This window comes from Bos indicus x Bos taurus, chromosome 22 (assembly GCF_003369695.1).
Source record: "Bos indicus x Bos taurus breed Angus x Brahman F1 hybrid chromosome 22, Bos_hybrid_MaternalHap_v2.0, whole genome shotgun sequence".
NCBI lineage: Eukaryota > Metazoa > Chordata > Mammalia > Artiodactyla > Bovidae > Bos > Bos indicus x Bos taurus.
In genome coordinates this window covers 37,468,400-37,487,955 of record NC_040097.1, presented here as the reverse complement: position 1 = coordinate 37,487,955, position 19,556 = coordinate 37,468,400, and the positions used below count along the sequence as shown (strand labels likewise).

Below are 19,556 nucleotides of genomic sequence, written 5' to 3'. Positions count from 1 at the left end.
TAATAGGTGACATGTTTTCCAGTTCAGGAAATTTTCAAAGCAGATGTTGCTAATCTTCACTTAATAACATGTCTTGCACACTGATTATAGAACTGCTATAAGGCCATGTAAGAAGCCCCCATTGCTCTAAATGTTCTGCTTACATTTCTTCTCCCATAACCAGTAACCTACTTTCAGCTCTTCAAATGGCTGCATAAAACAGACAACCATTTTAACCTTTTAGAAATGGATCTTGCTAGAGTAAATCAGAGAGAGTTGATGGAAATGTTAATTAACTTGCTTTCATCTTGGTCAGGTTCTGTATTTAACCTGAAGGCCCACACAGTCTATCGGAGGGCTTTCTTAGATTTGATTGTATATGACAGCCAGAGAAATTCAATCATGGTTTTGGTGAGGTGACAAGTTTGGGAGGGCACTATTCCTCCTGCTTCTGGCACAGAAAACAGATGCCAAGAAAGGAAGGTAGGTGAGAGTCACTTATGAATTATTCTGATATATCTCTTTTCTGGTTCAAGGTTTGTAATAGACAGAATTTTCCTTTTCAAAGTTGGGAACCAACTCTTGGATTCCCCCACGGGGCCACCTCTAAAATACAAGGCACACACACACACACCCTCCCTCTGCTTATGAGGGAATCATGTCCATATAAAGCCAGTCTGCATGACAAAACATCATTCTCAAACCCCACAGGAAGCTCTGATATTTAGGAACAGAAAATAAAAGTGCTTAATTTTACTTTCCTTCTTATTTATAACACAATTAGTCGCTTAATCCATTTAGCATTAAATCCATTTCAGCATTGGACATTATAAAAAAGTAAACTCAGTATAGTTGAAAACAAACCACATTGACTCTGCAACATTTTATGACTAAAAAATCTCAACATAAACCATTTCTAGCTCTGTGGCAAGATGCAAGAGGACAGATGTAACTTTAAAAGATGTACATGAGAAAGAGAGGGATTTTTATTTATGTATTTGAAAAATATACAACTTTAATAATGCTGGGCATGTGTTCAGAAGTGGTGGCAGAGGTAGGTCAGAGATCTATGCTTTTTAATATCAACCTCCTCTCAAGTAAGGGTTTTATCACATTAATAGCTAAGTCATACTGATTGTAAAACAGCTGAAATGAGGCAATTAGTATGGTCTGTGACAGCCGTGAAGAATGAAACATGTGAGGTTTTCCGTGCAAGCCAGATGGATATCTTCAATATACTTCTTATTATCTGCTTGTGGTAATAAGTTCAATTAAACTGAATCAGTACAACACAAGTCTCTTTGAATTGCTGGAAAAGAAATTAATTATGTGCTCCACATTTAATGAAGCCAAAGAGTCATATTCTGTTTGCATTTTTTGTTTGTTTGTTTTGTTTATTTTGATTGGTAAGCACTCACTAGGAAATAAACCATTCATTTCATTCTACAGTAGTTTTTTTTTTTCCCCCTTAAAAGAAAATACTTGGATCAAGCGGGTTAAATATCACTAGTAATAAGGTTTTCTCTATTCTACAATGTCTAGGAGAGAAGGAGAAAATAAGATGCATTCTCTGGGTGATTTTGACTATAATACCTGACCATGTACAGGAATTCTGACCTGAGGGATTTTTTTTTTTTAATTTCGTTACAGAGATCACTCATGTAAAACTATTAAAAAATGATTACCAATACTCATATTTCCATTTATAGAATTAACAGTCTTTAACATTTTCCCCATAGACCTCTAGCCTTTTTTCCACTCTAAATATACATTAAGAATTTACCCTCAAGTAAAATATTATCAATACAGCTAAAGTCCTTTAATATAACCTTACTCCAGATCTCCTTCCTCACAAATTAAAATCACAGGTTAGCACTTATGCTGAGCATTGTATTTTTATGTTTAAACATTTCATGATATTATTATTACTAATTCTCTATTAAATCATGCTATATACATTATATACATAAAATACATTATATGAAATACTACCATATGCATTATTCTTTAATTTGCCTGCATATTTTTCGTCAACATAATGTACAAACAACATAATGAACATTTTTGCAAGTCCATCTCAGAATACGTATAATTTCCTCTAGAGTAAATATCTCAAATAGAATTGCTGGGCCAATTTTCCTTGTTCACATCAGTGTCTATCCCAGATCACATTCCTACTCAAACTATGTGAATACTATTTTCCTTCTATCCTTACTAACAAATTATTTGGTTAGATGTCTAGCTTTTGTCAATCTTATATGTAAAGTCGTATCACACTGGTACTTTAATTTGCATTTCCCTTATTACTGATATGCTTAGTCACTCAGCCATGTCTGACTCTTTGTGACCCATTGGACTGCAGCCTGCCAGCTCCTCTGTACATGAAATTTTCCAGGCAAGAATACTGGAGTGGCTTCCCTTCTCCAGGGAATCTCTCTGGCCCAGGGATTGAACCTGTGTCTCCTGTGTCTCCTGAATTACAGGCAGATTCTTTATCTGCTGAGCCATCGGGGACGCCCTGATTATTAATGAGGCTGACAATTTTTCAAAATCTTACTAGTCCACACTATGCGTTTTATATTAAAGGCAAGAACATGAAAGCTGCCTTCAGCATAGAGGCCTTCTTAGGGAAGGGCAGGGTTGGCATAGAGAAGCACAATAGTTAAGGAATTATGACTTCCCTCTAGACCAGAAGTGGAAAAATGATGGGCAGGATGGATTCAGGGTAGACTGCCCTGGCACACAGTCTTAATACATTTAAATCTCAGCATTATAAAAGGAGAAAAGCGCTTTTACAGAGAGGATCAGGCAAAGAATGATCATATCCATGATTGATATTGCTAAAGGCACTTTATTTGCTAAATCTGTGTGGCCTTCATTAGGGCTCACAAGAATCTCAGGGGAAGTAATTATGCTCTGTTCATAAAAATCTTGGCTTCATGTTTTGGCAGAAAAAGAGTTCTAGGTTACATCATGGTCAGTGAACACAGGAAGCGTAAAAGGCACAATCATCCACCCTTTCTTTAGGCTTCTGCTATTTGAGTTGTGAAGTGAAAGTGGAATTCCGTCAGTCACGTCCGACTCTTTGCGACCCCATGGGTATAGTCTATGGAATTCTCCAGGCCAGAATACTGGAGTCAGTAGCCTTTCCCTTCTCCAGGGGATTTTCCCAACCCAGGAATTGAACACAGGTTTCCTGCATTGCAGGCATATTCTTTACCAGCTGAGGTACAAGGGAAGCCCAGGAGTACTGGAGTGGGTAGCTTATCCCTTCTCCAGTGGATCTTCCTGACCCAGGAATTGAACTGGGGTCTCCTGCACTTCAGGCAGATTCTTTAGAAATGAGCTATCAGGGAAGTCCCACTATTTGAGTTAGCTGCTGCAAAGTCTAGAGTGGTAGGTCTTCTCAGATCTAATAGGATCTAGTACTGAAATGTTCTGACCACTGTTCTACCAGGGGATCTAACATAATTAGCATTCTGCACTTCTAACAACAAACTTTTCCTTCCTACTCTAAATGCCTTGGGTCTGGTTCCAGTGGAAGACATCTAATTAGGTAGAAATGTATTCTGTTATAAGGGCCCAACATTAAGAGCTTTTGTTATGTGTTAGTAGCAAAATGTCATTGCTGATTACTGATTTCTGATTGATCCCCAGTCAAATATGGAAAAAGCCTTGAATAATTTTACATAGAAGATGTGGGCTGCTTCAAACTTATTTTCAAAAAAGTTCCAATTGAAAAGACTATCGTATCAGTCATGCCATGCATGGAGAGGTTGATATTTTTAAATTTCCTATAGTTAAAACAGAAGAACAATTTTAAATAATGCACTGTAATAATGTTTTAGAAACTCCTTGGTATTGGTAAGAAAATTCCTTTTTTTCTGCAATCTATATTATTGGATAGCATCTTATCTTCTAAATATAAGCAAACACTTGATGGAATGGACAATGAGCACCAATTCTGGCAAGGGGACAAATAATTAAATGTTCAGGAAGCCAAAGAACACTTTCACTTTGCAGGGTTAGGGAATGAATATGCAAACTAATCTTGTATTAGGAGCATATGTGGTCTTAGTTAAATACTACTAAGAATCCTTTTTCACAGCACACCTGATCTGAGCTCCCTGCTACATAGAGCAAATTTCCAGGGATATCTAATTTTACACATGGTAATGTTTATGTTTCACTGACAACCGAGAGGGGCGGGGTAGGAGGTTGGAGGGAAGTTCAAGAGGGAGGGGACATATGTATACCTGTGGCCAATTCATGTTGATAAATGGGAGAAATCAATATAATATTGTAAATGAATTATCTGCCAATTAAAAATAAATAAATTTAAGAAAAAAGAACCCCTTTTTCTAACAAAGATAAAGTACAAATTTACTTTTTCTTAAAATACAAGTAATTCTGTGCACTGAATAAAAATTGAAATAAAATAAATATATTTGCATATTAAATTGTTAAACATTTAAATGAAATTTATTTGCTAAGAAACATTTTAAAACCCATATGAAATCAGTATAAAATTTGTATAGAGAGCAACTAAAACTAAAAATAGCTACCATATGACCCTGCAACCCCTCTCCTGGGCATATATCTGGAGAAAAACATGGTCTCAAAAGATACATGCACCCCAATGTTGATTGCAGCACAGTTTGCAATAGTCAAGGCATGGAATCAACCTCTGTCAATCCACTGACAGAGGACTGGATAAAGAAGATGTGATAAATATATATAATGGGATATTACTCGGCCATTAAAAATAATGAAACAATGCAATTTTCAGCAACATGGATGGACCTAGAGATGGTCATACTGAGTGAAGTCAGACACAGAAGGAGAAATAGCATATGGCATCCCTTATATGCAGAATCTAAAAATAAATGATATACATGAACTTATTTACAAAACAGACTCACAGACTTCATGAATTTATGGTTGCCAGGGTGGAGCGACTTCACTTTCACTTTTCACTTTCATGCATTGGAGAAGGAAATGACAACCCACTCCAGTATTCTTGCCTGGAGAATCCCAGGGACGGGGGAGCCTGGTGGGCTGCCATCTATGGGGTCGCACAGAGTCAGACACGACTGAAGTGACTTAGCAGCAGCAGCAGGGTGGAAGGATGGGGAAGGCACAGTTAAGGAGTCTGGGCTCAGTATGAATACACTGCTATATTTAAAATGGATAATCAATAAGGTCCTATCATATAACACAGGGAATTCTATTCAATGTTATATAGCAGCCTGGATGGGAGAGGAGCTTGGCGGAGACCAGACATATGCTTGTGTATTGCTGAGTCCCTTTGCTGTCCACCTGAAACCATCACAACATTGTTCATCAGCTATACTCTAACATAAAATAAAAAGTTAAAAAAAGAGAAGGGATTAGAAAGTTTCTTTTTTTCTGTAAAAAACTGAGTAGCAAATACTTTAGGCTTTGCTGGTCAAGAGGCAAAACTGAGGATAGCTATACTTTACATGGTCTCCCCTCGTGGCTCAGATGGTAAAAAGAATCTGCCTGCAAAGCAATAGAGGCGGGTTCGATCCCTGGATCAGGAAGATCCCCTGGAGAAGGGAAGGGTAACTCACTCCAGTATTCTTGCCTGGAGAATCCCAGGGACAGAGGAGTCTGGTGGGCTATTACATGGTCTCTGTCTTGACTATTCCATCTGCTGTTGTACAGACACAACCATCATCAATAATGTAAACAAGCGACATGGCTATATCTCACTAAATCCTGATTTATGCACACTGAAATAAGAACTTCATAAAAATTTCTACATATCTGAAAGTATTATTATTCTTTTGATTTTTTTTCAACCAGCAAAACACATGGAAACAATTCTTAGCACTGGGTTATACAAAAATAGATGGCTACCTGAATTTGGCCCATAGGCCATAGTTTGCCAGTGACTGAAAATTCAGTCTTTTTAGACTCTGGTGTGTATGAGGATCAGGTGGGATGTTTATTAAAAATGTACGGTTTTCACATCTCATCCTCAAAGATTTAGATTTGTTAGGTTAAGGGTGAGGCAGTAGGGATATGCATTTCTATTAAGCATTCCACTGAAATTTCACTTAGTTGGTAGCATGTTCAAAGTTGTTTGATGTAGGATAGAGCTTCAGATGGTAAAGGATCTGCCTGCAATGCAGGAGAACCGGTTTCAATCCCTGGATTGGGAACATCCCCTGGTGAAGGGAATGGCAACCCATTCCAGTAGCTTGCCTGGAGAACTCCATAGACAGAGGAGGCTGGCGGGCTACAGTCTATGGGGTCACAAAGAGTTGGACATGACTAAGTGACTAACACTTTCGCTTTCTTTCACTTTCAGGGCTCCTCAAAGTATGGTCTGGAACCACCAGCCAGAGAGTTAGTTACTCAAGGTCACTTTGGATGTAGTTCAGCTAGATAACAACACAGCTTACAGCCCTGCATTTCATTTTGAGCCTGGGAGATGATCAATAAGATCTAGGGTAGCTATTACCATAGTTATCTTGCTGAACTACATCCAAGACAAAGAGAAGTCACTCTTCTTGAGGATTGCTACTTAAAAATACCTGTCATAGGAAGCCTGTGCAATAAAGACACTGCCTCATGCATGTGAGTTAAATGGCATGCCTTTAACTCTGCTCTACAGATAAAAATGAATTAGTAAGTACAGTACTGCATGGAAATGTAGCCTGCCTTCCATCTAGTTCTTAATGATGTTCACAATCGCTAAAGCACATCTTCCATGAAAGGTCAAATATGATGCTTTCTGTTAAGATTCAGGGGTCTGACTTGAGAATCATTCTTGCTTAAAATAAAAGAGCGACTCAAAATTCCAAATAGATGCTAACTAGCTAAAAAAAAAAAATCAGTCAAATTTAGAAATTCAGATGATGGGATGATAATCAAGAGCCCCCTGGGCACCTGTCAGAATTCTGCAGTTTAGAAGCCCGCTCATGCATAACCTGAATATTTATCTACTTTGTGGTCGTCTGCTAGAGATTTATTTTAAACCTGCTGTACCTGCTGTAGTAGATCTATTCCCTTCTCCCCTTCTCCCCTGCCGGCTTTACTTACTGTCCCTATGTTTGACAGTATCTTCAGCTTCTCTCCAAAAAACTAGTGTAGGGGGATGGAAGAGAATTGGATCTTAAAAGCATTGCTAATGACAAAATTATTGCAAAAAGGTTAGAGAAGATGTTGTCTGATGCCTGACCTTCATAGTGTTTTAATCCCAGACACTGGAGGAGATCAAAACGAATATAAGCACATTTTAAGGTTAGAGCATAACTTCTCTGATAAATCAGTCCCTTTGTGGATCTCTAAATTGAATTAAGATACAGCGCTCCATCACATTTCGGGCTATTTTGCTACATTTACATTAAAGGTGTAGGGCTCAAGCATTTTGATGTGCGATTCAAGACCTGGCACAGTTCATGTGGAGTTCAGAACGGTTTTCTCTGCCTTTATCGTGCTTTATGAGGCAGATTTCTAAATTCTATTTCTCCGTTTATGTTAATGTCCTTCTCAGCGACCTGGCAGTCTGAGTGCCCCTCTGAGCGCGCGTGTGCGCGCGCGCGCGCACACACACACACACACACACACACACACACACACACACACACGCATACTTCCCATTAATGCAAATGGGACTCAGAATCAAGCAACAGGAAATAAATATACTCTGAAACACCTGACCTTACCCAAGTCATACGGTTAACTCCTGTGAACATATTAACCAAATAAAGCTCATTTTCTTTTTTTCCCCATCTCACTTGGGAGAAAATATTAAGAATCAGAGGGGACTTCCCTGGTGGTACAGTGGTTGAGGAGCCTCCTGCCAATGTGAGGGACCTGAGTTAGATCCCTGGTCCGAGAAGATTCCACATGCCTAGGAGCAACTAAGCCCATGAGGCACAACTACTGAGCCCTCAAGCTGCAACTACTGAGCTCATGCGCCTAGAGCCCGGGCTCCACTGCAAGAGAAGCCACCGCAATGAGGAGCCAGTGTGCTGCAAAAAAGACAGCCTCCACTCACTGCAACTAGAGAAAGCCTGCACTGCAATGAAGACCCGGTACAACCAAAAATAAATAAATAAATACTCAAACAGAACAAAACAAAAATTAGACGGCCTCTCTGGAAAAAGTGACTACAGTTGAATACCCACAGCCAAGCCTGGAAAGAACTCTGCTTGGAAACAAATGAATTCATCCACAATCAAGTGGGGAACATACTACTTTGACCGCACAGTTTCCGCCTACAGATCTCTGCTTTCCTCTTTCCACAGGCCACCGGGCTCTTTTGGACCCATCCTTCCTCCTTCCCCATCTATTTCACAATCTCAGTGCTCCTTTGCCTCAGCATAACATGTCTCCAGCACAGGCAGGTGTGTACTGACCCTGTTACATGTCCCTCTCTATCCTTTCCCTTAAAGTCCGCTAAAACTGTCTTATGTTTTGGAATGGAAATGGAAAACTGGCATTAATCACATCTTCCAATCGTTGTGTACCACCTTAACAACCTTTTGCACATCCTTTTATAATAATACAAACAATATTTCTTTAGAAATATAAATATATTTTAAAAGGAGTTTTTTAAAAATCATTGCCATTAATGAAAAAGTAACATTTTCCTAATACACGTGGAAAGATATATATATATATACATATATATATGTATATATATATAGTTAGTAAAGGAAACAAAAAAAATTAACTCTGAATTGTCTAAAATGATCTTTTATACCATACCTGGGGAAATCACTGTTTAAGATGTTAACTGGAAGGCAAGAAATGAAGTGTTAAGTTTCTTAACATAGGTAGAAGTTATTACTCAGCAACATTTATATCCACCCAAATAAGGAGGCGATCGTGGCATATCTTATCATCGGTGTATCGCTAAGCTTTGCACCATAATTCAGTATAAGCGCAGCAGCAGGGAAGTCTCTGCATGCCTGTGAATGGTTTTACCTTGGGACTGGCAGTACTGCTGGAAGATGAACTCTGATGGGAAAGAGAGGAACTTCTGCCAACTATTTTGAGAGCTGAAGAAGTCAAGGCTTATAGGACGGATGCCAACCAAACACAAGGCATAACTTATTTCTACATGTGAACCTCCCCCCCAGTTTTAACAATATATAGAGCATATATATGGCGCCTGTGCTTAGGTAAATATAGACTTATGTCTGACTCTTGGACTTACAGTTTTCTATCTGCATAAACAAGTATGTTTATGATAAAAACGCTTCTCTAAATGGCAGTACTTTTCAAACTTCTAATGACTCCAAAATATGTAATTAGGTAACTTTTTTTTTTTTTTGTAATTAGGTAACTTTTAGCTTTCTTCATTAAATTAAAATAGAGGCAAACATTCTTTCTGGGATATTTTTATTTGTCTTAGGCTATCTTACTTCATAGCTAATCAGGTTTTAGCTATGTTATTAATCATCTCTGAAAGCTTGGGGTTCCTCCTGGTTCTAGTTCATCACTAATTTTCCTTTTGTATTTGAGAAAGCTATACATTAGTGAAGGCACTAGCTGAAATTTTGCTATGCCAGTATTATCAAAACTTTTTTTCTTTGCCCTATAAAACAGAGTGAACACACAGTCACATACCCATGCTGTTGCTCCAAGTGAATAATTAATAGATTGAAATAGCTGGGGTCAACATAAATACAGATTTATGTCTGACTCTTGGACTTACAGTTTTCTATCTACATAGACAAGTATGTTTATGATAAAAAAGTGAAAGTGAAAGTGAAGTCTCTCAGTCGTGTCTGACTCTTTGTGACCCTGTGAACTGTAGGCTACCAGGCTTCTCCATCCATGGGATTCTCCAGGCAAGACTACTAGAGTGGGTTACCATTTCCTTCTCCAGGGGATCTTCCCAACCCAGGGATCGAACCCAGGTCTCCCACATTGAAGGCAGACGCTTTAACCTCTTAGCCACCAGGGAATCCCCTTATGATAAAAAGGCTTCCCTAAATGGCAGTACTTTTCTTTCTTTTTTAATTTAATTTTATTTTTTTAATTTTATTTTATTTTTAAACTTTACAATATTGTATTAGTTTTGCCAAATATCGAAATGAATCCACCACAGGTATACCTGTGTTCCCCATCCTGAACCCTCCTCCCTCCTCCCTCCCCATATCCTCCCTCTGGGTCGTCCCAGTGCACCAGCCCCAAGCAGCAGTACTTTTCAAATTTCTAATGATTCCAAAATATGTAATTAGGTAATTTTTAGCTTTCTTTGTTAAAACAGAGGCAAATATTCTTTCTGGGATATTCTTCTTTGCCTTCGGTTATCTTATTTCACAGAGGGAGTTACAAATGGGCAAGGGGAAATAATAAATACATTGTAACACATCTATATCTATTATGGAGAAACAGGAAAAATGAGTAAGATTTCCTGGCACAGTAGAAAGAAACAGCAAGAATGCAAAATCAGGATTCTAGGGTTCATATCTGCTGTTGGTGACCTTGAGAAACTCGCCAACCTGAGCTTTATCTTCCTCAGTCAGGTCATGGCCAAGATCCCTTCAATTTAAAAATTCTTTGATTTGGCAGCCAGATATAAAGTAACATAAATGCAAATGAAATGTAAATTAAAACCTCATCTTCACAATTCTTACTTGGTACTTTCAGCACATCCCATCAAACTGGTGTTCTGTCATCTACTATAAAGCACCCAGGTGAAGGAATGTGGAAAATTTTATTTCCTTAAAACTGGCAGGGTGGGCTGGGTGACTGAAGCAAAGCGCAAAGGTGGCCAAAGCCCTTTATGGGTACAATAATCCATATCCACGCCTCTGAATAACCAAGACAGCTCTTTTAAAAATCTCCAATGTCATTGTTTAAACAATGCTAGCTAAAAATAGTATTTGAGCCATGGGTTTTGGTGTTCCTAGACATGAATTTCAAATCTATAGAGACGTGAAGAAATTTAATTAAAGGATTGAAGATAACATTAGTTAGAATATTATAATAGATACAATGGCAGTGATTCTCAAAATTGTATTGGATGATTCCGAAATAAGATAGCCTTTCCATCATATTCATGAATGACAGTTCTCTAAGAATTGTTAATCATACCATGTTTGCCTTGATGGGTTAATTTAGCAACACAGTGATATCTGTGATATTAATATGAAGGATGCCACTTCAATAGGTTACATTATTTGAAATGGCGACACATATGTCAATCTACGTGTTCTCTGGGTTGCTGCTGCTGCTGCTAAGTTGCTTCAGTTGTGTCCGACTCTGTGCAACCCCATAGATGGAAGCCCACCAGGCTCCCCTGTCCCTGGGATTCTCCAGGCAAGAACACTGGAGTGGGCTGCCATTTCCTGCTCCAATGTATGAAAGTGAAAAGTGAAAGGGAAGTCGCTCAGTTGTGTCCGATTCTTAGCGACCCATGGACTGCAGCCCACCAGGCTCCTCCACCCATGGGATTTTCCAGGCACGAGTACCGGAGTGGGGTGCAATTGCCTTTGGTTCTCTGGGTTAGTCATTACCTTTTACTACAAGGTTTCCAGTACTGCTCGCAGTTCCAAAATGGTTAGTGGCTATGCAGGTGTAACTTCCAGCATCTGATTTAGTCACATTGATGATTCTGAGGCTTCCATCTTCAGAAATGGTAATTCTGAAATTAAAGAAGATAAACCCCAAATGGTAAGTTTACTTCATATGACCAACTGGAAAATATTTCTGTCATCCTGTCATTTTCAAACTATTAAATCATAGTTACATCACTTGACAGCCTCATCTTTATTTATGATATTTACCTGCATACAGATAAATATAATTAGGATGTGTGATTTATTTAGTAATTATATTACTTTAATTGCTAATATGGTTTCAACATTCTGTTGGGATAACTGCTAGAAATATGAGACAGGATGTAACCATTCTCTCTCTTTGGCAGCTATAACCACATAATCCAAAAGGAAAGCTTATTGTAGATTACCCTTCATCATTAAACTGCTGAAGAATAAGAAAGAAAAATCCTTGATGGGCCACTTTATGCATTTTCACTGAAAATGTTTTCTTCCTTCTCCAGAGGCTTAAATTAAATGAGTTATTATTAAGCTTATTTCTTCCTGAAATATGTCAGACAATACACTTTTAATGAGATGCAAGAGCTGAACTAAAAAAAATTAAAATATTCCACAATATGGTATGACTTTGGCAGAACAGCAAATGTGGATGGTGCATCTCAGGGCCCACAATTAGGGACAAATATCTACCACCAGGTGGGAAGGAAGCATTTCCACTGACGGACACAAAACTGGAACAGGGGGACTGGAGGGAAGCCTGTTTGCAACATGACTATAGCAGAAGGGAAGGGTATGCAGATGAACAAGGCATACAGCTTGCCTTAGAGGATAGTTGGAGAAATAAGAAATGTACACAGATGGCTTATTCAAGGTACATGTCTGTTGAATATTTACTGCATCTTTCAAATCTACCCACTCCTGTCTATCTCCTTGGCTCCCACTTTCTCACCCAACCTACCACAACAGCCTCTTAAATGATCTGGCTATTTCTACTCCTGCCTCTCAAGTGCATCCTTCAGTCAGTGGCCAGGCGATCTTTTAAAATACAAATTACCTCACCCCTCAGGCTTACAGATCCATCTTCAGCTCCACTTTGCACTCAGAACAAATTCTTTCCCAGAACCTATATGGCCTAAGGAATCTGGCCTTTGCCCTTCTCTTGACTTTGCCTTTCTCATTTCATCTTAATCTTTCTACCCTTCAGTGAGGTCTAGACACACAGGTCTTCTGCAGGTTCCTAAAGCATCTGACCTCCTTCCCTCCTCGGGACTTTCCTGTAATATTTGCTCTCTGTCTGCCTCGACATCAGGACACAGCTATCACCTTCACGCTCTCTCAGGACCTCAACTTGTGGCTAGTTGTTCCTTATGGACTTTCCCTGGCTTACATTTCTAAATGGATTTCCCTTTTCCTGTTAATCTTGTTTCTGCAGCCACTTTATTTCTTCCCATTCAACTCAATGCAGAAGTTTTCTTTACCTGTTAACCCTCCTATCAGATGGAACATTAGCTTCCCTGAATACAGGGACTCTGTTTTAGGACTTAATCTCCTGGATCTAGTACATAATAGATACCCTGTAAGCATCTCTTAAGTGATTGAGCGAACTGGTCACAGAGGAAGAGCTAAAAAATCCAGTAGCGTGATTTTCAAATAAGCTGTATTTGTTTTTGATGTTAAACAGTGCACACCAGTAGTAACCAAGTCCACAGTGATTATGCATGCTATACTGGAGGGCTTTCATTTTTAATTCATCTTTATGATGATTTAGAATTCATTCCTTGTATTTAAAGGGAATATTTAACAGAGAAACAAACATTTGTGTAAAAAATGCAAAAAAAAGAGAAAAATCAATACTGTTATTGGAATTCAGAATGGCTAAAGCACTTGGCACCAGTACCAGCCTTAACAGAGTCCTTCAGAAAAGAACTAGGAGGAACACAGCTTTATTTAACAGAACTTTTGGCTAAACATTTAAAAATCATGAGAAGATTTAGTTACACTGGGTTGCAAATGTGGTACATTTTTCATGAAGGTGCTTAGGAATGGAGAGGTGACCACATTCTTGATGACCCATTCCAGGTTCTAAGATTCAGGCTGAGGACATGGTGTGAAGGTTTGAGAACTCTACCAAGGATGCTGGCATCAGAGGATGGCTAATCAAATTCCAGATCCGTCAGCTCTGGCTGTGTGACCCGAGGCAATTTGCTTAACTTTTTAAGTTTTAGCAACCTCATCTATAAAATAGAGCTCATAATACCAATCTTATAGGATGGCAGCAAAAATTATGTAAGAGGGTCAGAGAGATCCTTGGTATTTATTAGGGATAATAAAAAAAAGTAATTCTTTTTTATCTTTAAAATTGTTCTGTTATGTAATAATTGGTACAGATGGGGAAAATGGAACACAGTTATCTTAATATACTTAAAATAGTAATTAAAGCAGCCTGCTTCGTGCATTCCAGTGTCACATCAGACAATCTGAAGTCAATGTACAATGACCTGGGTCATCCCAAATCAAGGTCCAGGATACAGACAAGAAGGCCCTTTGTTCATTTACACCATAGACATGCACATAACACTTTGGTCAATAAAAAACATATGATACCCTATTAGCCAAAGAGCAGATGTAAATACTCACAAAAATAGAGTGGTGATTAAATCCTAATTACCTCGATAATCACAAATATAGTATTAAAGGAATTAATCATGTTCCCATTTACAAAATAATTGGCTGGAAATTGTGAAATGCTGGCATACTAGAACTCAGTAAAGAAGATGACATTTGTGTTTTGGACGAGGAATCATCTTCCATGAAGTAACACAGGCCTTTGTTGTTCAACCGCTAAGTTGTGTTCAGCTCTTTGCGATCCCATGGACTGCAGCACACCAGGCTTCCCTGTTCTTCACCATCTCCTAGAGTTTGTGCAAATTCATGTCCATTGAGTTGGTGATGCCTTCCAATCATATCATCTGTCGCTCCCTTCTCCTCCATAGGCTTAGGATGTATTAAACACTCTGAGGTGTGATCTGACTCTTCTGAAGCACTGCTGCTGCTGCTGCTGCTGCTGCTGCTGCTAAGTCGCTTCAGTCGTGTCCGACTCTGTGCGACCCCATAGACGGCAGTCCGCCAGGCTCCCCCGTCCCTGGGATTCTCTAGGCAAGAACACTGGAGTGGGTTGCCATTTCCTTCTCCAATGCATGAAAGTGGAAAGTGAAAGTGAAGTCACTCAGTCATGTCTGACTCTTAGCAACCCCATGGACTGCAGCCTACCAGGCTCCTCCATCCATGGGATTTTCCAGGCAAGAGTACTGGAGTGGGGTGCCATTGCCTTCTCTGATGCTAAAGGGCTACTAATAATTTATACTTTTAAAATTCTCCAGATCTAAAAGGCTTGCATAGCACTGCATATTGTATAATGCCAAAGGATATAAATAAGGAAACAAAGGATTTGTCATCAGATGACCTGGGTTCTAGCTTTGACCCTGATACTTGTGAGGTATATGACCTGACCAAAATACTCTCCAAGACAAGGTTTCTCGACCTCAGCACTACTGATGTTCTGGACCAGAGAAGTCTTTGTCACGGGGAGAGTATTTAAGGAGATCCTTATCCCTTACCCACTGTACTTCATTGGCTATGCTTGTCCTCCCAAATCATGACAATCAAAAATATCTCCCAAATAATCTCTGGACACATCCACCTCCAGCTAAGAGACACTGGTCTCCATCAGTCTTTATTTTTTTAATTACATAGGATATTATGATGTTTATCTGCTACAATAGATCAGACATGTGAGAGTTTCTTTTAACTGTAAAGAACTGTACAAATATTTTTCTGAGCATCAATTGCATCCTGACATCCCTAATTTTGATATTTTCATTGCACAAAAGGTATTTAACATATAGTTGCTACTCAGCTGCAGGACCCAGCTGGTTCTTCATTTCTCTCCCAAGGCTCTGCTTTCCCTTTATTCTCAAAACGTCCCTGTCCAATTTTCTAGGAGCCTTGTGAAATGAGAAAGTAATTTTTCAAAGAACAGTTCTGTCCATCTTTAAGAGTTCATCTCCTGACACCAGTTTAATTTTAATCTTTCCATTGTTTTCCACAAAGAGTTGAGTAGAGACCTAAGCCTCCAATGCCAGAGTTCCAGACAATGGAGAAAGTCAAGGAGGTGGGGAATTTGTAGAATTTGTAATTTTTAGTACCTGTCATTAAATCTCATCATACTTCTGGGACTGCTCATTCTTCCTAGGGATAATCCAATTGCAGGTTCAATATGAAATTGGGATAATTGCTCTTTTGGGAAATTCAACCACTTCCTTATGTGAGCAATGCAGTGTAGTGAATAAAAACATATGTTCTGGAACTAAGTTGTCTAGACTCAAATCAGCCTTGTACCAGTTATGAGCTGTGTGACTTTGGGTAAATTAGTTCTCCTGAAGCTAAATTTTTTATTTGAGATAACGGAATAATAAAAATAACTATATTCATGGTTTGCTGTAAAGATATGCAATGCTCAGAACAGTACATGGCACAGAAAATGCACCACATAAGTGCATGCATTTGCCAAATGTTCTATTAGCTAAAGCTCTGTGCCCTCCTACAGATCCATTGCTTCAAACATTAATACAGGACTCTGTTAAGGCTAAGGCTACTCTCGAGTCATTCTTGAGTAGTCATTCTTCACCCCTCTGAAGTTCAGCAACACACTACTATGCTTAATAAGGATACAGGTGACAACAAACAGTCCTGGAAGGGGATGAAAAACTGGACTCATAAATATCTATTGTAAACCTCCTGCATACCAAAACCTCTACAGATCAGGAGGACTTTAAAAAAAAATTTTTGGCCACACCATGTGTCAGGTGGGATCTCAGGCCCCCGGCCAGGGATCGCATCTGTGCCCCCTATATTGGAAGTACAGAGCCTTAACCACTGGACCACCAGGGAAGTCCAATCTGGAGGACTTTAGACAACTGTATAGCTAGAAATAATGATTACATAGCTAGAAATTGACTGCTTTGATCTCCCTGGACTGCAAGGACATCAAACCAGTCAATCCTAAAGGAAATCAACCCTGAGTATTCATTGGAAGGACTGATGTTGAAGATGAAGCTCCAATACTGTGGCCACCTGATGCAAAGACCTGACTCACTGGAAAAGACCCTGATGCTGGCAAAGATTGAGGGCAGGGAGATAAGGGGGCGGCAGAGGATGAGATGGCTGGATGATGTCACTCACTCAATCGACATGAGTTTGAGCAAACTCTGGGAGATAGTGAAGGACAAGGAAGCCTGGTGTGCTACAGTCCATGGGGTCACAAAGAATCAGAGACAACTTAGCAAAATGAACAACAACTAATATTTAGATACTTGCTTCCGTTCCACGTGGATCCTATACCAACCTATTTTGCAGTGAATTCATGTTTGTTCCATTAATAAAGTGCCTCATTCTAGTCTAAGAATAGTTTTATTTCCACATTTCTTTCTCAAACAGGTTTCCAAGTTCCCACTTCATTTTAATTCCCCCATTTCAGACTACTGACTGACTGACCTGTAGCTATTAGCTTGAGATTGAACTTTGAGCTCCTCCTAATACTCATGCATAGTGATGGAGTTAGATTAAAAAAAAAAAAAAAAACTGAAAATGTAAATCTGCTTCTGGCTTAGAACAGAAGGTTTAGCCTTGACCGACCTGTAGGCTCTTTTTAAAACATTGATAGTATCAGAGAAAAGTCGAAGATGATAAAGCAGCAAGTAGTAAAAAATAAAGGTATGACACAGGACTTAATTTTCTCTACAGGAGACGAGGTCATCTAATGCACAACATAGTAAATTACCTATCGCATAGAGAAGCAGTTGTTCCCCCAGTGTCATTTGGAGACGGCAGATCCATAGGGTATGGGAGCGTATCTGGAATTATGAGACAAATTGAATCTCTCTTTCTCAATATGAGGCTCTGGGTAACAGCCACTGAAGAGCTGACCTTGTCAGTCCTATAAATCAAAACCAGTCTGGGGACACTGGACCTTTAAAAATGCTGATCTTTTCTTTTTTGGGGCTCTGGTAACAGATGACAAAAGCTGCCAACTCCACAATATTCTATCACCCTACAGAGGAGGGTTATTCCAAAATGGCAACCTATGATTTTCTGGGTTGTTCTCCATGGAGGCCCGACTGCTGGTGACACAGGCAGCATGTCCTCACCTGCCCCTAAGTCGTAAGGAAACACTTCCCTTAAAAGTCAATCCCTTGAAAGTACAAATTCTCCCCTTCTGCAAAGGGAGGAATTATGAATTAATAACTTCCTTTCAACAAAGGAAGTATCAAACTGTTCAGTTAAATTAAATATTATCTTTCACATTGTTAGACCAGGGATAACATAACTCACTTAAAAATCACACATAGTTAAAAAAAAAAAAATCAAAGAGTCATAGGAGGCTTCTCCTTTCTTTTATACATGAGGAGTTCCAGAAAACATGTTTGGAAGTTGAAAGCCAGAGCGCGAAAGAATAGGCTTACACATTACAAGGGGAATGAACGCTCCTGGGGGGCTGAAATATATTATAAAACATTAACAGAAGTATTGTACATCTTAGCTCAAGCAAACTGACAGGATGGTGGAGCTATCACAGGACCCCTGATCCCAGGAACCACAAGTGATGCCCTAGAATGAGAAAGAACCACCTAGCCACAAATCTGTTTGCTTCAGTCAGCACAGAATTTTCTCTTTCTTTTTTTAGTTTTTATTGGAGTATTATTGTTTTACAGTATTGTGCTAGTTTCTACCATACAGCAAAGTCAATGAGCTGCACATATATACCTGCATCCCCTCTTTTTTGAATCCCCTTCCCATTTAGGTCCGTGCACAGCGTTAAGTACAGTTCCCAGTTCTGTACAGTAGGTGCTCATCAGTTATCTGTTTTATATATTGCAGTGTGTAACTGTCAATCCCAATTTTCCAATTCATCCTACCCTCCCTTCCTCCCCCCGGTGTCCACACGTTTGTTCTCTGCATCTGTGTCTCTATTTCTGCTTTGCAAATATGCCCATCTGTACCATTTTTCTAGATTTCACATATATGCATTAATATATGATATTTGCTTTTCTCTTTCTGACTTACTTCATTCTGTAGGACAGTCCTTGAGGCAGAAAAACAAATAAGACTTACAGAGTTTTCTTTTAAACAAAATAATTGGGTGATTTCATACAAAACCCCATTCCTGGCTCATCACGGCAAACAGGAAGATGAGGGGAGTCCTGCAACACATCCCAGGGCACCAATGGGCCACAGGGAAGGAGAGGAAACTACTTAAATAGCTGGTGGGCTTTCTTGCTCTCGCTGTGCCTGGCTTGAACAGTTAATTCATGCCCCTTCCTCATTCCTGTGGCCTTTGGAGAATACTTTAAACCGTGTCCCTGTTCTGAGCCAATGGGACAGGGCTTGGGGCGGCCTTTAGGCTTAAAATCACACTTCTCTGCCTCTTGGACTCCTCCCACCCCAGACATCCCACACAGAACAATGGGAGGATGAGGGGAAATTGGGCTTTGTGTTCATTTACTAGAACTGCCATTGCAAAGTATCAAGACTCAGGTGACTTAAAACCAGAAGGATTGACTCTCCCACGGTTCTGAGAGCAGAGGTCTGAAATCAAGGTACAGGGAAAGCTGGTTGTTTTTGGAGGCTTTGAAGGAGACTCCTTCTTGCCTCTCTTATTTCTGGTGAGTCAGTAGTCCCTCGTGCTCCTAGGCTTACAGACACATCACTCTAAATCTCTGACTCTACTGTCACGGGTGGTTCTTCCTGTGTGTCTCCTCACATCATCTTTTCTCTGCACATGTGTCTGTACCCAAATTTCCTTCTTCTTACAGGGACATGAGTCACTGGATTAGGGTCCATTCTAAACCTGTATGACTTCATTTTAACTTCAGGTAGACATGAATTTAAGGGATATCCTTCAACCAACAGTGTCAAGAGCAGAAACCCACCAGAGTTGTTGGTCTGGGTAGAGCAAGTGGCTTCAGGACC

General features: G+C 39.5%; 1 protein-coding gene across 7 annotated transcripts in view; it reads right to left on the bottom strand.

Moving 5' to 3' along the window:
- The window catches only part of CNTN4 (contactin 4), a 1,026,598-nt gene that overhangs the window by 84,623 nt on the left and 922,419 nt on the right, over positions 1 to 19,556 (bottom strand). For all 7 annotated transcript variants that reach the window (XM_027522789.1, XM_027522788.1, XM_027522787.1 and 4 more), the window contains one exon: positions 11,487 to 11,614. In XM_027522789.1, the coding sequence (XP_027378590.1) occupies positions 11,487 to 11,614 (128 nt within the window). The remainder of the gene's footprint in view (positions 1 to 11,486; positions 11,615 to 19,556) is intronic.